At 60.9% G+C, this 16,005-nt stretch overlaps 4 protein-coding genes across 6 annotated transcripts in view; 2 read left to right on the top strand and 2 right to left on the bottom strand.

Annotated features, from left to right (window-relative positions):
* The window catches only part of SMG5 (SMG5 nonsense mediated mRNA decay factor), a 28,405-nt gene extending 26,077 nt beyond the window's left edge, over positions 1-2,328 (top strand). Inside the window, exon 22 of the mRNA XM_067313191.1 lies at positions 343-2,328. Coding sequence (XP_067169292.1) covers positions 343-426 — 84 coding nt within the window. The 3' untranslated portion in view covers positions 427-2,328. The remainder of the gene's footprint in view (positions 1-342) is intronic.
* Positions 2,329-6,491: 4,163 nt separating this feature from the next.
* PAQR6 (progestin and adipoQ receptor family member 6) lies at positions 6,492-9,175 on the top strand. 3 transcript variants are annotated; one of them, XM_067313200.1, is made up of 8 exons: positions 6,492-6,778; positions 6,947-7,048; positions 7,258-7,385; positions 7,840-8,045; positions 8,129-8,255; positions 8,332-8,428; positions 8,514-8,658; positions 8,806-9,175. In XM_067313200.1, exons 2-8 carry the CDS (start codon positions 6,998-7,000, stop codon positions 9,084-9,086), a joined length of 1,035 nt encoding a protein of 344 aa, XP_067169301.1. In that variant the 5' UTR covers positions 6,492-6,778; positions 6,947-6,997; the 3' UTR covers positions 9,087-9,175. The 3 variants fall into 3 exon arrangements, with proteins under 3 accessions (XP_067169301.1, XP_067169302.1, XP_067169300.1); XM_067313201.1 differs by having other exon boundaries at positions 6,492-6,841; positions 7,957-8,045; XM_067313199.1 differs by having other exon boundaries at positions 6,492-6,841.
* A 1,551-nt stretch (positions 9,176-10,726) lies between these two features.
* Positions 10,727-11,572, bottom strand: BGLAP (bone gamma-carboxyglutamate protein). The gene is made up of 4 exons (XM_067313246.1): positions 11,497-11,572; positions 11,166-11,210; positions 11,004-11,070; positions 10,727-10,896 (listed from the first exon to the last, which is right to left on the bottom strand). Exons 1-4 carry the CDS (start codon positions 11,555-11,557, stop codon positions 10,764-10,766), a joined length of 306 nt encoding a protein of 101 aa, XP_067169347.1. The 5' UTR covers positions 11,558-11,572; the 3' UTR covers positions 10,727-10,763.
* Positions 11,573-12,513: 941 nt separating this feature from the next.
* On the bottom strand, positions 12,514-16,002 carry PMF1 (polyamine modulated factor 1). The gene is made up of 6 exons (XM_067313433.1): positions 15,815-16,002; positions 15,534-15,639; positions 15,117-15,217; positions 14,134-14,329; positions 13,826-13,875; positions 12,514-12,811 (listed from the first exon to the last, which is right to left on the bottom strand). The coding sequence occupies exons 1-6, from the start codon at positions 15,985-15,987 to the stop codon at positions 12,727-12,729; spliced, it is 711 nt and encodes a 236-aa protein (XP_067169534.1). The 5' UTR covers positions 15,988-16,002; the 3' UTR covers positions 12,514-12,726.
* Between the last annotated feature and the right edge of the window lie 3 nt (positions 16,003-16,005).

Here is a 16,005-nt window from a genome sequence, read left to right as displayed (position 1 = left end):
TTGTGGCAACAGATTGTTTTGGTGTTTTCTGCCTCTGGTAGTAACTGTCTTGGACTTCCCAGATCTAGTTTGTAAGTCATGGCTCCTACTCTTTATTTTCTTGAAGGCCCCCTGATCTGTCATGCTTTTGTGGTGTGAAGTATCCTGGGGGAGGAGGGAGAAGAGTGATTTGCATGACTGTACAGGCTTCTAATGCCAGAGCTGCGTAAAGCAACATTAGCATGAAGGAGAATTAGGCCTTTTAGCCATGAAAAGCCGTGCCTGACATCCGGGAGTTGTGAAGGGCAGCGCTCTTGACAGGGCAGGGAGAAAATAACCCCCTGTGTATGTGTTTGCTTGCAGTCTGCCCTCCAGGCAGCCGCCAATGCCAGCGTAGAAATAAAAAACGTCCTGGAGTTCTACAAGCAGTGGAAAGAGATGGGCTGATGTTCAGAAGGGCATCAGGTTGGTGTACCTTTCTCTCCCCCTCTCGGAACGTGCAGCGTCTGAACGAAGGAAACAAAAATCCAGGCGACACTTAGACACGAAGAAGCAGCAGCAGCAACAATAAGAAAAATATCTACAAAAAAAAAAAAATTAAAAAAAAAAAACAAAACCAATCCAGGCACGCACACGGACACCCGCCACCCACACCCCGACCAGACGGCTGTACATCTCCAACAGCGCTAACTGCTCTGAGAAGAGAGAGGCACCTCGGCATGGCTGAGGCAGAGCTCTGCCCTTCTCCCAGTCGGCAGGGATGGGCGAGAGACGGGCAGTCATTCATTCCCCCCTCCTTCCTCCCCAAAGCTTGCTTGGCCATCCGAAACGGGCAGGCGGCTTCGAAAGCGTGGACTTCACTTAAATGAAACCAAACCAGCGCAGCGGAAATGGAGCCCCCCTAGCTTGGGAAACGAGATCCGAAGAGTGTTTAGCTCTTGCTTGGCAATCTGGTGACAGGAAAGCAGATGTTCCTTTTTTTTTTTTTCTTTTGAGTTAATTATTTTTCAAGGGGTTTTTTTCCTTTTAATTCTTAGTTTTATATATATAAATGATATTAAAAAAAAAGAAAGAAAAAGTGGAGTTCCTTTGGGGTTCTGGATACTCTTCCAATGTTAGAAAAGGAAACAATGATGCTATTTAAAAAGAGGGGGGAAAATGAAAAAAAGCTCTTAATATAATTTTTTTTCTTTTTTCTTTTTTTGGGGAAAAAAAAGCATATTTATTTCCCTTCCCTGTCTCCACGGAGCGGGCTCAGCGCAAAGGGATGTCGGCCTGCAAAGAGAGAGCAGTCTGAAGTGCCCCTGTGTGCTTCATGCGCGTCCTTGCTTTCTGCACAAGCTGTGTGCTTCAACGAGAGTTTGGCCGGGCTGCTGGAGAGAGGTGAAAAGGACTCCGTTCCCCCCGTCTTTTCCTCCTCTTCCCCCTTCCCCAGTCCCTCCCACTTCTTTGCTTCCAGCATTAGGCCTTGGAGAAAAGGAGCCGAATCCAGCGGAATCGCTGGGAGAGGGAGAAGAGCCATGTGGGATTTAAGCACCGATAAGGTTTGCGTGCTGTGACCACAGGATGGATGAAACCAGCAGACGTCTCCCAAGGACCCAAGCCTCTTTTTTTCTTTTTTTTTTTCTCCCTTTCTTTTTTTTTTTTTTTAATCTTGCAATGGGATGTGGAGGAGGAAGGAGGATCTCAAAGCCATTATCTCCTCTGCTGGCTGTTCTGACACCGCTGCTGCTACGTCATGCTAGAGAGGGTGACAGAACTCGCGTGGTCGTATCCCCCCCGCACACCCCGCTCCGGGGCAGGCAAAGGCAATGCAGGGACTGCTGCGGTCCAGGACTGAGCCCACGAACTTATTCTGTGCTTTAAGCATCCCAGAAAGAAGGGAAGATGCTACCTGGGAGGATGCTGGAAGAGCTGATTTCCCCTTGTGCCCTGCAAGGGACGGTACAGACCTCCATCCTGACGGCATCTCAGGGCGACCTGTGTCTGACTTCCTGCGACGCTGATGCTTGGAAATGAAGAAACAGGTTGCTCCCAAGACAGCTGAGCGGTGGGAGATAGGCTGAATGGCCTCTTCATAGTTCATCTGCGTCAGTGTGCTCAAGAAACAGATGTTTCCATCCACGTGAACTAACAGCAGCTATGCAAGTAAAAACCACTAGTCTTCTACGTTTGATTGTTTTTTCACATGGGCCAGCCAGAAGCTGCTATAAAAGGGGCGTAATATGGAAAGACAAGTAACATACTCCAATCTGTGCAGACTTCCTAGCACGATGCATTGTACTGGAGTGGCAGGATGTTCCTTGTTTTCAGGTAAAAAAAAAAAAAAAAAGAAAAGAAAAAAGAAACCAGCACAAGTCCCAGATAATCCATATATATTGCAATTTCAGTTCCTTTGCAGCATGCATCCTATAGCATGGCAGAGAGAAATGCAGAGCATTAAGTTGCAGCTGGAGCTGGCCCTACAAGGTCCACATGCTTGAAAGGTGACCTGAAAGGCAGGTGGAAGGGGTAGACTGGCAGGGCTTCCCGCAGGTTTTTCCCTTTGCAGCTTCTCCTGAAACTTGGGGCGCTTTTTCTAGGCTAAGCCAAGGAAACAACATGAGCAGAAGGGCAGGTGAAAGACTGGCTCGGCTCGGGCCTTCTTGGAGATCTAAGATGGACTGTGAAGCTTGACAGTCGTGCTTTCCTCCAGTGCTATCAGTGATTTTATTTAAAGCCATTTGTTTGTCTAGCTCATTATTTTTATTTGACTGGGATGGGGGAAAGAAAAAAGACTCGCTCTGTGAGACTCGTCCTTCAGCGCACGAGCCGGAGCAATATGGTGTGGTGGAGAAAAGATTCGCCTCCCCTTCTGCCCCTCTGTTGACATGGAGAGCGCTGCTCAGCGATGCTGAAATAGGCTCCTTGTCCACCAGGAGCCTGGCTCAGCGGGGCAGCTGGCTGGGGAACTGTGCTTTTTTCCTGCTGCTTGAGAAAACCATCCAGGCCCTTGCTGCAAAGCAAATCGGAGGGGTCTGCAAAGTCTGCAGCTCCCTTCTCCGAGGTCTGCAGCCCTAATTGTCCTTCTCTTCTGGTTGGGTAGTGCCAAGTGTGCGCTTGGCTTTGATAAAGAGAAGGACGTTGATCTGAAATTAGAAAAGCAAGGAGCTGGAGAGGTTCCTCAGCTTTGCCCTGGGCCAGGTATTTCCTTGGCTACAGCTGGAGCTTGAGGGGAGGGAAGGAGCAGAGCAAAGGAAGCAGCAACCACAAGGGAATGGTTCCCCTGCAGCTAGCAAGTGTCTCAGTCCATGCAGCTCCCCCGGTGCAGGATCCGCCCTGGAAGCCGAGCTCAGCAGGGTCGGGATGGCAGGTGGGGCTGCACGTTGAAGAGGTGGGAGCCAGGGGCCGTGTCCCGGTGCAGAAGATGGGCTAACACAGCCCATCTGTCTCCTGAACTGGATCGGTGGCTGTTTGGGCTGGATAGAGAAGGCAGTTGCAAAACCAAAATAAACAGAGCTGAGCTTTCTGTAACGAGAAGTCGTTGCTGAGCTCTAATAACCCTGCTTAGGGGCCAGGCAGCGACATCGGCTGCTTTTTAAAAAGCAGCAGGGCTCTTGCTGCATCTTCCTCATCAACACAACGTCCCCCGCCAGCTGCCTGGTCCCCTAAGGGCTTGTTTCAATATTACCCCAAAGTTTTGCAGACCTAGAGAGGAGGAACCTGATCTGCCCGTCAAAGGGAAATCTTAATAACAGCCCAGTGGCCTCGTTCAGCTCATGGTACCTTTTGGTTGCCCTCACCCTAGGGAGGGATGGTCACCTTCTAAAAAATGCACCCGAAAGATCCCTTCACCACCTTGCTTTACCCTCCAGAACATGCAACCGTGATTCTGGACATGGTGAATTTTTGGGTGCATGTCCCTGGCCGGAGATGCATGAAACTGGGGGGAAAAAAAAAACAGGAGACTGGAGAAGCTCTGGAACAGCGAAGCTGCAAAGTGAGGCCTCAGGGAAGAGGGCAAGTCACATCCTCCTGGAAGCGTTACCTTTCAGCGGAGGCTTAGTTTGGCTTCTTTAAGTTCAGGGTAAGGGAAGACACGTGTTAGCCCCTATCGCGCTGCTCGTGCTGAGCTGGAGTCCCCTCCCTGGGTATAAATTGACCCAGCTCTGCTACGTCCGAGGGCCTGTGCCAGTTTGCCCCCGTGCGGGATTTGGTGCATCGCTTCCCGATCCCAACCGCGACGCCAAAAGCAGGAGGCCGGTCTCCCTGGCCGGTCGCGGTGGTTGCTGATGCTAAACGCTTCTCCAGGGACAGGGAAAACTTGAATGTCGGTGGGGAGGCTCCGCGGGTCCCGGCTCACCGCGCCGCCCGTGGCTCCTGGACGCTGCGGTCGGGGTTTCCCCCGAGCTTTCCGCAGCATAGCGACGCCAGCCGGAGCCGGAGCCGGAGCCGCCGCCTGACTTGCCAAGCCAGCATCGTGCGACGATCGAGCCTTGGGCAAGCCAGCTCCGGGCCGCTGCTAATCCATATGGTGCTATTCCTGTACCTACTCAAAGCTTGCTAGGACCAGCTCCAAGCCAGCCCCGTAACCCCCACTGTGCTGGGAAGTAAAGCAAAACGCAAAAAAGAGAAAAAAAAAAGAAAAAAATTGCTTTGTGGGCTGAGAAACATTGTTTTTAAGGTGTTTTTGTGTGTTTCTGGGCTTTTGGTTTTCTTTCCTTTTCGTTACCCCCGCAGCGAGCTCTCGGAGGGTTGGAGGCGGGGGGCGACCCTGCTTCCCGGAGAGCGCGGGTTGCCGGTGGCTAACGGCACGTCGGCCGGGCGCTGTCGCCGCGGGGAGGGGGGGAACGGCGGTGCCGGTGCCTGCCGGATTCCCACGCGGCGTTTCCGTGGGCTGCGCCGAGCGCCTCTTCCTCCTGCTCCCGTCCTCGCCCCGCTCGGCTCGCTGCCGCTGCCGCCTGCAACGCCTTGGATTTCCACGCGCCTCTCGGACTTTCCGTTTGCACCGTCCGGGTGAAGGAGCTGCCCCGCGGGGGGCAGGAATTAGGGGGAGGGCGAGCCGGGGGCGAAAACGGAGTGGAGAAAGGACCTCGGCTCGGCTCGGCTCGGCTCGGCGCAGGCTCCCGCTCTCGCCTCTCCAGCCGACGGCACGAAGAGGACGGTCGCGGGGGCGGGGGGGGGGAGGCGACGGATTCGGCCTCGATTCCCCCTTTTGTAGCACAAATCCCAAACCCAGCCTGTGGATCGGCGCGCGGGCGAGCGCCCCGGCCCGGCCGCGGAGGAGCTCGGGGGCTCTCACGGCATGCGTCTGACTGTGATCCCGACACGTCGACTGGCTTAATAAAACCCGAGATGTTTGTACCCCTCGTTTCGTGGTGGTTCCCGGCCCGCCTTCCTCCCGCGCGGACGGCTGCGTTTTCACACGCGCTTTCCTAACCCAACTGGGGGCTTTTCCCGAGGGAAACGACTCGCTGCCCCCAACCTGGTTTAATCCCCAACCTGGTTTAATCCCCAACTGGGATTGCAGCGGTGCAGGGGGCACTTTGGGTCGGGGGGGGGACAAGAGCTATTTTCGGCCTTGGTTTTAAAAGGGGCTTTGGGAAGTCTCTGCTTTTAAGTGCCTGGAAAGCAGATATTCTCAAAAAAGTGTAATTTTAGCCGTCTATTCAAGGTGCATTTAAGAGGTTTGATTTTGGGGAGAGAGCGGGCCAGGACCCTCGAGGTCAGGCTTGGCGAGGATCCGCGCCAGGCGCTGGTGACTCGGGAAGCAGGTTTAAAGCCGAAAAAAGGGGAAAAAATCTTCCATTCGCCGCCTTCGTTCGCCCCAAAGCTCCCTTATACGCTCTGGTAGTGGAAAGCGTCGAGCCGGGCGTAAAATTCCCTCCCCCTGCCTGCTCCTTTGGCGGCTGCCAGGAGCGAGAGGGTGGCGGAGGGGGGGGAGGTTGTGAAAAGGCGAATCCGGCCTTCAATTCCCGGCGGGAACAAAAAGCCGCGGGCGGCTTCTCCTTCCCGCGGGCCGGGACGTGCCCTGCTTCCCAACGCCGCTGCCCGGGGCGGCACGGAACGGAGCCGCCGCCGCCGCCGGCTGCTCCGAAGGGGCTGGAAGCGGCTGTCCCGGCCCGGCACCGTCGGCCTCACTGGGAGCTGCGGACGCACTGCCGTAAACTCTCCGCCGCGGCGCGCGGCGCTTCGGAGCCGTGCGCGGTGAGGGGCCGAGGAATTTGCTCCTGGGAAACCGGAGCGGGACGAAGGAGCCACAAGTCCTGGAAAGTCCCGGGCAAGGCAGCAGCTGGCTCCCTTCTCCCTGCCCTGAGCGGATCCCTGCCCCGAGTGGATCCCTGCTCCGAGCGGATCCCTGCTCCGAGCGGCTCTTGCTGTGCCCCAAGCAGGTCACTTTTGGGGCCACCTTCGGCACCGGGAAACGGCGACTGCCGGCGCTTTTTCCACCCCGCTCGGCCCCCCGGCTCCGAGGAGCCGCTGGCGCCTTTCCCGCTCCTCCCCTACGGGCCTTGGCGGCCGGAAACCGGCAGCTCCTTCCTCATCCTCGCCCCCCTCGCCGAACGCGGGGACCGGGGCAGGCGCCGGGGCCGGCACAAAGCCGCCTTTGAGCTCCGGCTCCCGGCCGCCGCCGGCTCCCGGCCGCCCCCTCCGCCGATGAGCGGGAGCCGCCGCGCGGGGCCCCCTTGGCCGCCGGCCACCGGAGCGGCCCGGGAGCCGGGAGCAGCGGCGGCAGCGGGACGGGACGGGACGGGACGGGGGTCCGCGTGGCGGCCGGGCCGAGGCGATGAGGAGGGGGCGGCCGGCGAGGCCTCGCCAGGTTTGGGGCCGCTTCGGGTTTTTTTTTATAAATTGCTTATTTTTCCCTTTTTCCTCCTGCCGGGTGAGTTTGCGGATGGGGCCGGGGGGGTGGGAGGGGGGGCTCGGCGCTCCTCGCCGGGGGGGGGACACACACGTAACGGGCTCCGCTCTGCCGCGCTCTCCGCAGGACATGCGTCCCGGCGCGGCCCCCCGCCGCCGCTAGCGCCCCGGCCCCGCCATGCTCACCGTGAAGCTGCCGCAGATCTTCCAGGTCCACCAGGTGCCGCGGGTGCGTGTGGGTGCTGGGTCCCCTGCCCCTCCCTTCCCATCCCCATCCAAGGTGGGAAATCCCGTGGGATCCCCCCCCCCATCCCTCCTCCAGCTGGCGAGATGCTCCCGGCCCGTCCTGCCTCGGTTTCCCCCCATGGTGACGAGGCCGGGGTGGCTCTCCGCGACTGTCCCCATGTCCCAACCGACCCCGCTCTCCCCCCACCCCAGATCTTCTGGGAGGACGGGATCATGTCGGGGTACCGGCACCCCAAGAGCTCGGCCCTTGACTGCATCCTCAGCTCCTTCCAGATGACCAACGAGACCATCAACATCTGGACACACTTCCTGCCCACCTGGTAGGCACGGGGACGGGGACGGGGATGGGGACAGGGACAGGGATGGAGATGGGGATGGGGACAGGAGGGGATGGAGATGGGGACAGGGAGGGGATGGAGATGAGGATGGGACAGGGATGAGGATGGGGACAGGGATGGAGTTCAGTATAGGGATGGAGATGGGTGCGGGGACGAGGATGGTGATGAAGAGAGGATGGGGACAGGGATGAGGATGACGAAGGGATGGGGACAGGGACAAGGCGGGGATGAAGACTGGGACGGAAACGGGGACAGGGCCATGGATGAGGAAGGGCTGACAGTGAAGAGGGGATAGAGATGGGCAGAGGGATGGAGTTCAGCATAGGGATGGAGACGGGGACGAGGACGAGGATATAAAGAGAGGATGGGGTCAGAGACGGGGTTGGGGACGGGGACGGGCAGCGCGGGCCCACGCAGAGGCTTGCGGCGCCCGCAGGTATTTCGTGTGGCGCTTCCTGGCGCTCTCGTCCTCGCTGGACTTGTGCCGCGAGCCCTACCACTGGCCGCTGCTCATCTACCTGCCGCTGGTCTGCCTCTACCCCTTCGCCTCCAGCTGCGCCCACACCTTCAGCACCATGTCGGCCCGCGCCCGCCACGTCTGCTACTTCTGCGACTACGGCGCCCTGAGCCTCTACAGCCTGGGTGAGCCGCCGCGGGGATGGGGACGGGGACGGGGACGGGGACGGTGGGCGCTGCCGGCTCCTGACGCTGCCACCGCCTTGCAGGCTGCGCCTTCGCCTACGGCGCCTACGCCATGCCGGAGCGCTGGGTCAGCGGCGTTTTGCACCGTTACTTCGTCCCCGCCGCTGCTTTCAACTCCTTCGTCTGCACCGGCCTCTCCTGCTACTCCCGGTACGTGGAGGGGGGGATCGGGGGGGGCGATGCCGGGCTGAAGCCGGGCGCTGATGGGGGACTGGGCTCCCCGCAGCTTCCCCGAGCTGGAGCGTCCCCGGCTGAGCAAGGCGCTGCGGACGGCGGCGTTCGTCTACCCCTTCCTCTACGACAACATCCCGCTTTTCCACCGGGTGAGTGGCGGCGTCCTGGGAACGGGATGCAAGTCGGGGGGGAACGGGGAACGGGACCCCCACGGTTGACCCGTCTCGCCGGCAGCTCCTCTTCTGCTTCGGGAGCGACGGCGCCTGCGACGAGGCCGTGGCCGGCTACTGCTACCACCTCGTCTTCGCCCTGCTCACCGGCTTCCTCTTCACCTCCCACCTGCCTGAGCGCCTGGCGCCCGGCCGCTTCGACTACATCGGTGAGCGGGGTCCCCCAGTGCCTCCCAGTGCCTCCCAGTGCCCTGCTGCAGCTCTGGCCCCGATGCAACCCCCGGAGCCGGGAGGGACGGGGCGTCCCCGCCACCGCGGCCCCGGCGGTGACGTTGTCCCTCTCCTCGCCCCGGCAGGGCACAGCCACCAGCTGTTCCACGTCTGCGCCGTGCTGGGCACCCACTTCCAGCTGGAGGCCGTGCTGTGCGACGCCCGCTCGCGCCGGGCCTGGCTCCGCGGCCGCCTGCCGCCTCCCGCCGGGCCCGGCACCTTCGGCACCGCCGGGCTGGCCCTGCTGGGCAACGCCGCCATCATCGGCGCCTTCACCGCCGCTCTGCCACGGGCGCCTGGAGGCTCCGCCGGGGCTGCTGAATCCCGGGCTCCGGGGGCTGCCGGCTGCGTTGGAAGGGCTCAGTGAGGATCCAGGCGTCCTGCCACCCTCCCTGCCCCCCTTTTGCTTTGCAGGTGTCATCTCCTGGGAGTTCGGAGGGGCCCGGACGCCTGGGTCCCTCCCTGGTGTGGCTCCCAGGGGTGTCCCCTCCGCAGCGAGCGGAGCCGTGCCTCAGTTTCCCCGCCTGTCCGCTATGGCTAATCATACTCACCGCTCCGGGGGGGCCCCCCACAAAGCGCCTACGCTGCCCCTAACCCACGTAGCGGCCCCGCCATGCGCGTGTGCACGTGTGTGCACATCTGCAGCACTAACAGCTCTGTCCTCCCCTGCTGCCCCGTGCGTCCATGGGCTCATTACAGCATTCACGGGCCAATGCAGCCCCATGTGCACAGCCCCAATTGCAGTGTGCACAGCCCCAGCGCAGCGTGCATGGCCCCAGTGCAACGTGCACGGCCCCGATTGCAGCCCCAATATTGCAGTGCGGCCACAGCCAAGCGCCAGGCACCGGGTGCCCAGGGCAGCCAAGAGCTGGAGGCAGGGCCGAGCTCGGGGTGCCGGCTGGGTGTGAGGGGGTGGCGACGGCCGGGCTGGCAGGACGAGGGTGCCTGCACCCGGCGTGGAGGTGGCCCTGGTGCCCTCGGCTGAGCCAGGCCGGCCGAGGGGCAGCGCGGGGAGGGGATTTTTTTTGGGGGGGGGGGTGGTCCCATGCCTGGGACCCCGGGAACGATGGGCTGGGCATTAGCGCAGCTGCAAGATGAATTTGGGGAAGAGGAGCCAGGTCTCAAGGTGGCGTCAGACCCTGTGCCCAAGGCTGGTGACCCCACGCAGGGACCTGGCTCCCGGCGGTGACGTTGCAGGCAGGTTGGAAGGGGTAGGAGAGGCAGAGCCAGGCAGCCCCAGGCACTTGGTGTCTCTGTGGCCTTCCCAGTGTGGGGACACTGGGGGGGAGGGGGGGGTCCCCATGGGCCCCATAGCTCCCTGGGGTGACGGGGACGATGCAACCATGGGGGCTGCTGCATCCCGGGGCATATGGCCCTGCTGCAGCCACACCATGGCGCTGAGCTAGGAGATGCATGTGTGCACGCATGTGTGCGCATGCACATGCACCCCGTGGCCTTGCAGAGCACCGTGCGCAGCCCCAGCCAACCCCGGCCTTAACGATCGGGTTTATTAAGGCACCGCTGCCTGCCAGGACGGGAGCAGGACCGTGGGGCCAGGGGAGAGGAGCCGCTGTCCCCACTGCCCCTAATAACCCCGCGCTTGGGACAAACAGCTCTGAATTAAACTGGAATAACGCTGGCGCTGGCGCCAGGCTGCTCATTGCCAGGGACGGGGAAGGGGGGAGCTGGGCATTGCTCGGCCTGGGGGGGGGCTGTGGGAGGAGGAGGAAGAGGCCGGGAGCCTTCGGCCTCGCAGGGAGAAAGCGGGGCCTTGGGGTGCCTGGGGGGGAGGGGAAGATGGGGCCCAGGCGTCCTGCTTCCAGGGAGGGGGAGCAATGGGGCACCAGGTGGCCCCTGGGAGCCGGGAAGCAGCCCCAGGTCCCCGCCGCGGCCTCGCGCCGTCCCCGCGCCCAGGAAGGAGCCGGCGGCACCGTTCACACGTTTATTTCATCGCGCGCTTAACGCAGAGGCGGCCGGGGGCATCGCCCGCAGGCCGTGGCACGGCGCAGCTCGGCTCGGCGCGGCTCGGGGCGCCGGCGCGGCGCTAGACCACGGGGCCGTAGAAGCGCCGGTACGCCTCCTGGAAGCCGATGTGGTCGGCCAGCTCGTCGCAGTCGGGGTTGAGCTCGCACACCTCGCGCTTGGCCTCGAGCGGGTCCGGCGCGGCGCCGTAGGAGCTGCGGGGACGGAGCGGGCGGCGGGCAATGCCGGTGGGATCCGGTGATGCCGGCAGGTTCCGGCGCCACCACCACCCGCCCCGGCACCCCTGTTTGCCAGCCCTTACCTGCCGACGGCGAAGTTCCTCTTGTGCCTCCGCACCAGCTCGGCGCTGGCGCGGCGGGAGACGAAGGCTGAGGAGGGGGGGCAAGAGCGGAGGCGTCAGGGCGGCCGGGTCCGGGTCCGGCCTGGGATGGGGGGGGGAACGGAGCCGGCTGCCGGGACTCACCTTCGGAGCTGGGCGAGTCGGCGGCGCTGGCGGAGCGGTCCGAGTCTGCGAGCGGAGCGCGGTCAGGGCGCGGGAAAGCCGGGTGCGCAGCGGCACCTTCCTCCCCGCTCCTCCTCTTCCTCCTCTCCGGGGTCCCCTTCCAGTCCTATGCGCACCCAAACCGCCCCCACCTTCCCCACCCAGGCATCCCGATTCCCATCCCCCGTCTCTAACCAGCACAATCTCTCCCGGATCCATCCCCCCAGGCTCCCGGTGCCGCCGCCGCCGCTCGGTGCACGGCCCGTTTCGGGGCCGGCAGCCCCGGCGCCGCTCGCCCCCGGGTGCCCCTTACCGCTGCGGCCGAGGCCGAGGGCGACGAGGGCCAGCAGGGTGAGCAGCGCGAGGGTCCTCATGGTGCCGCGGGCGCTCGGTGCGGCTCCGTGGGCGCCCGTGCCGCTTTATAGCCGGCGGCGACCGCAGGCGAGGAGGGGCCCCGCGGCCCCGCCAGGGTTATTTCTGGTTCATCCGTTCGGGGCCAGGAGCTGCCAGCCCAGGCGGCAATTGTGGTTTGGGGTGAACTCGGTTCCCCCCGCTGCCGGCCGGAGCCTGCGGGGAGGGAGACGGGGCCCTGGGCCAGCAGGGGTTTACTGGGACGAGGGATGGGGCTCGGCCTGGTTCACCAGTCCCTCCAGCCGGTCCTTACTGGTGCAACTGGGGCAGGAGCAGGGGGAGACCCCCAGGTAAGAGCCCAGGTCCCCTCCGGCCCGTGGTCCCGCGGGTCCTCAGGGACCAGGACCCGTTTGGTGACCTGCATCGCTGGGGGAGTTTCCCGGCGTCGCCTGCGAGGTTTCCGCTCCGGCCGAGGGGGTAATTTCTGCCTCGGCGCCGGGGGCGCGTTCCTTCCGCCCGGCAGCCTCTCATTTCGGCTCGCTTCCCCCGCGCCGAGCCCGGCCGGTCGCCAAGCCCCAGGGAGGAAACGGGCCGCGGGCCCGGCTACCCTCGCTCACCCCCGGGGCCGCAGGGAGCGACACCTCGCAGCCGCCCCGTGCCACGTCCGAGGGGCAGACGCGGCGCGGCAGAGCTGGAATCGAGACTGGACCCCGCTGGAGGAGGTCTCATATTCAATTCCAGGGGGACTCTAAGCTCAGGGCCACATTCGAAGGTAAAACAGGGTGCTGGGAGCTCCCAGGAGCGACGTTCCTGACCACTTCCCAGACTTTCGAATCCCAGAAATCCAGGCCTGTCTTGAAAAGCGGAACTGGAGGGTTTGGGGCGGAGGAGGAGAGAAACGCTGAGACCAGAGCCTCTGTCAAACAAACCCGTAAACTATAGAGTGCACGGGCCAAGCACCCACAGCGGGAGCCAAGAGCAGGGAACAACAGCCCCAATTTATTTAGATTATAATGCAGCAAGGGAAGGCTTGTTTACGACAAAAGGAAAATATGCCCAAGTCAGTCAATCACATGCTTTGGCTGCCTCTAATTGGAAACAGAGGCTCGCGCTCGGGGGAAATTGCCACCTTTGTTCTCCGAATTCGTATTTCAACGCCGCACGGGGCAGCCGCTCCTCCGGCCGGCTTTCACTAACAGCCAAAGCGCTGAGCGGGGCAGGAGGAAGACAGCTGATGGGACAGGTAGGGAACCTGCTGCCCTTGGCAGCTCTGGCAGCTGTTGGAAAGAGGCTCGTTATTAATCCTTGCCAGACACAGTAAGATTCCCACGTTTCTTCGTTTTAAAGATAGACCTCGATCCCTAGGTTTCACTAATGTGCTGCCACGCAGCCGCCAGGTAAGTCCCTGCTTCACTTTCTGTAAGAAGAGGCAGATTTCTAACGGGGAGCTGGTAAAGAACAAGTCGAAACGGAACTGAATCCACACAGGACTTTTGGACCGCTAAATCTCTTGGCCACGAGCCCACGAATGGAAGGGGCTCACTGACCCCATGCACCCAGTCAAGCCAGGGACATTTTAACCCCTGCTCAGCTACGCACACAAACCACATGTCCGCACACCCTTCACACTGCGGTCCTCGAAGAATCAGTGTCAGCGTGCCTTTTGTGTGTACCTGCAGAGAGCTGTTGTAAAAGAACAGCTGGAAAAAAAGAATATACGGAAAGGAGGCACGTGGTGTGATAGAGCAGCTGCTAACATGTCTTTTCCAATGGGCAACGGGTGGACGATTGTTTAAAGAAACACATTGAAAATATGGCAAAAGAGTCCAAAGTGGCTATTTACAACTCAGCTGTACAAAAGGCCATTGTAACATTTAAGCGATCGCGTGCTTCACGTGCTACAGACAGCTCCGCCGCCAACTCCCTCGCTCCTCCGCCCTGCACGGAGCGCAGTTAGCATCTGCGCTCCACTTGCTGCCTAAGGCACCGAGGTTTCTGCAAAGTGCATCTGAAATGCCTCGAGGGGCTCAAATCCAGCTTTAGCGAGCCAGAATCGGGCTCGTCCTGATGCATTTTCTCATTTCTTCACAATCTTTGATCAAATTGTGCAAGTTCAGTAGTGATTCAGTCCCACTGCAACAGCTCTTTTGAGCCTGCCAAGAGGAAGGCAAGTGCGCAGCGCTGTTTATATATGCCAGGCGCGGAACCCCACTTCCCAAAGCATTTTTGGGGCTCCAGAGATGAAGATAAAATCCACGCACGAAACATTTACAGAATCTCTGCTTCCTCACTGGGGCTCCTTGAACGTCATGACGAGTTCTCTCTGCTCTTTACTAATTGCCTGGAAGGAAAACAAACAAATACCAAACTCAGCAAAGTGCTTTTCTCCACAGATGCCAGCGCTTAGGACACAAAGCAGCACTGACATAAAACAGTGCCTCATGTATACTGCCGTCCCCAGCGCGTACAGAATACAATCCATTAATCTTTCTTGTGGGCTCACCCACAAAAGCATCCCACCCAGCACACTCCGTTCGGGAACACGCAGGGAAAAACATTGGTGCACATTTTCGGTGCAAAGCCAAGGTGGGGGTTTTACCTGCCAGGCTCGTTTGCGATCTTGTATCAGCCGCTGCAGCTCTGCGATTCTGTCCCTCCCAGCGAGCACGGACTCCGCTAGCTTCCTGTTCTCTTCCTCCTTCTCCTTCAGGACTTTGCGGAGGTAAGCCCTGTGTTTCAGGAGGTACGGCACCATAGCGCTGCGAACGTCTTCCTCGGGGATCCCGCTGGGACGCCTGGGAATGACCGGGGTGTTTAGCGACGGGAGAGCAATAATTTCGCGCAGCAATTACGCTCGCACGCTCTAATTGGAACTTGAGCCGTTGCCACAAGGCATCGGCTCGCCGACTCCGGCAATTTACCTTTGGCACTGCCCAAGCCTGGATGCTTCGGCGGACGGCTAAAATGTGAGCAACTACTAATGGGCGCCCCATGGTGCAGCCCTCTAATGGCGCGCACGGAGGAAGGGGAGGAGTCCTTCCCGAAAGCCTGCAGTTAGCCGAGGCCCGAAGGCAGGCGATATAATTAACTTCCCCAAACACAGAAACACGAAGTCGTTATGATGCTTTTGATCAGAAGACCCTGCCTGCCTTCAGGACGAATGAAAGGCGGCTCATACAACGTCTAGCACCCGCCAAGTCCCTGAGCAACGTGTTGCAAGGGAAAGCGTTGCTGTGAGCTCTCCTATTAGGACAGTGGCTGTGGCTAAAGGGCACGCTCCAGCTTTGGAATTATTCTTCAGAATCATTTTGAGTTTACCTCCCCTCCGGTCCCAGTGGCACTAGATTCCTCCTTGCAAAAAGTGTAACCACGTGACTTTAGAATCACAGATAAATCTCTTTTTCAGATGTTTTGGAAACAACGATGTTAAGATATAGGAAGTTTTCAATGTTCCTTTTGGGCGAAGCTTGCAGCACAGGACCCAAATGTCACGCAGGAATTCACCTGGGCCCGTGACAGAACTGGTCTCCACACACAAGCTCCCCAGACTGCTTCCCACAAGACAACCGAGATGTCCCTCACCACGCGGGCTCCTCCTGGTCCTTTGCCTCCTCCACGATCTTATCCAGTGAGTCAAAGAGCGCCTCCAGGTTCCCTTCCTCCTTCACCTCCTGAATCTCCTCCTGCGAGGGAAGGACAACACGGGGGTTGAGAAGCACCCAAACTGACACGGGCACCGCCACGCCAGCCCTTGCCCTTCCCCGACGAAGGCCGCAGCTCTTCTCAGGGCGAAGCAGCGGTCTGGGAGGACCTCGGGGGCGCAGCCTTCGCTTTTTTGTTTATTTTTTCCATTCGAGAAAAGGCATTTTGCCTCTCCTTCTCAACGTGTCTCTCCCTAGCTGTCTTCTGTCATTGATATTAGCTCAGCCGGGCGCTTTGCCCCGAGGCGCCCCTGCGCGCAGGCCGCGGCCCCCTCCCAGGCCCCGCTGCCCCGCTCACCTTGATGGAGGCCTGCAGCTGAGACACGAATTGGTCGTAAATGCTCCTGGTCAGCTCGGGCTGCAGCCGGTAGAAGTCGCGGTAGCAGTTTGCAAACCTCTGGTAGCTGCGAAAAACCCGAATTGGTCGTTTCTTGGGGCGGGGGGGGGGGGGGCGCCAAACGGGGCAGGACTGCGGCCAAGCCCCAAGTCTCGCGAGAGCTCCGCAGCTCTCGCGAGACGCCCAGCCGCTTCCCCCCCACCCGACTTCTCGCGAGACTTCGCCCCCCCGCCTCGCCTCACCTCCCCGCCGCCACCAGCTTCTCCAGGAAGGTGTCCACCACGGCGGTGAAGAGCTGGCCGCGGCCTGGCGCCGCCGGGGCGGGCGCCCCGCCGCCATCGCCGCCCTCCTCCTCGTCCTTCGCCGCCGCCGCCGCCGCCTCCTCCTCAGCGCCGCCGCGCGCCGCCGCCGCCATCTTCAACCGCCAAACGGC

The sequence above is a fragment of the Apteryx mantelli genome, chromosome 31 (assembly GCF_036417845.1).
Source record: "Apteryx mantelli isolate bAptMan1 chromosome 31, bAptMan1.hap1, whole genome shotgun sequence".
In the NCBI taxonomy this organism is placed as follows: Eukaryota; Metazoa; Chordata; class Aves; order Apterygiformes; family Apterygidae; genus Apteryx; species Apteryx mantelli.
Note: the sequence above shows the minus strand (reverse complement) of the source record. Positions and strands in the feature narration are given on the sequence as shown.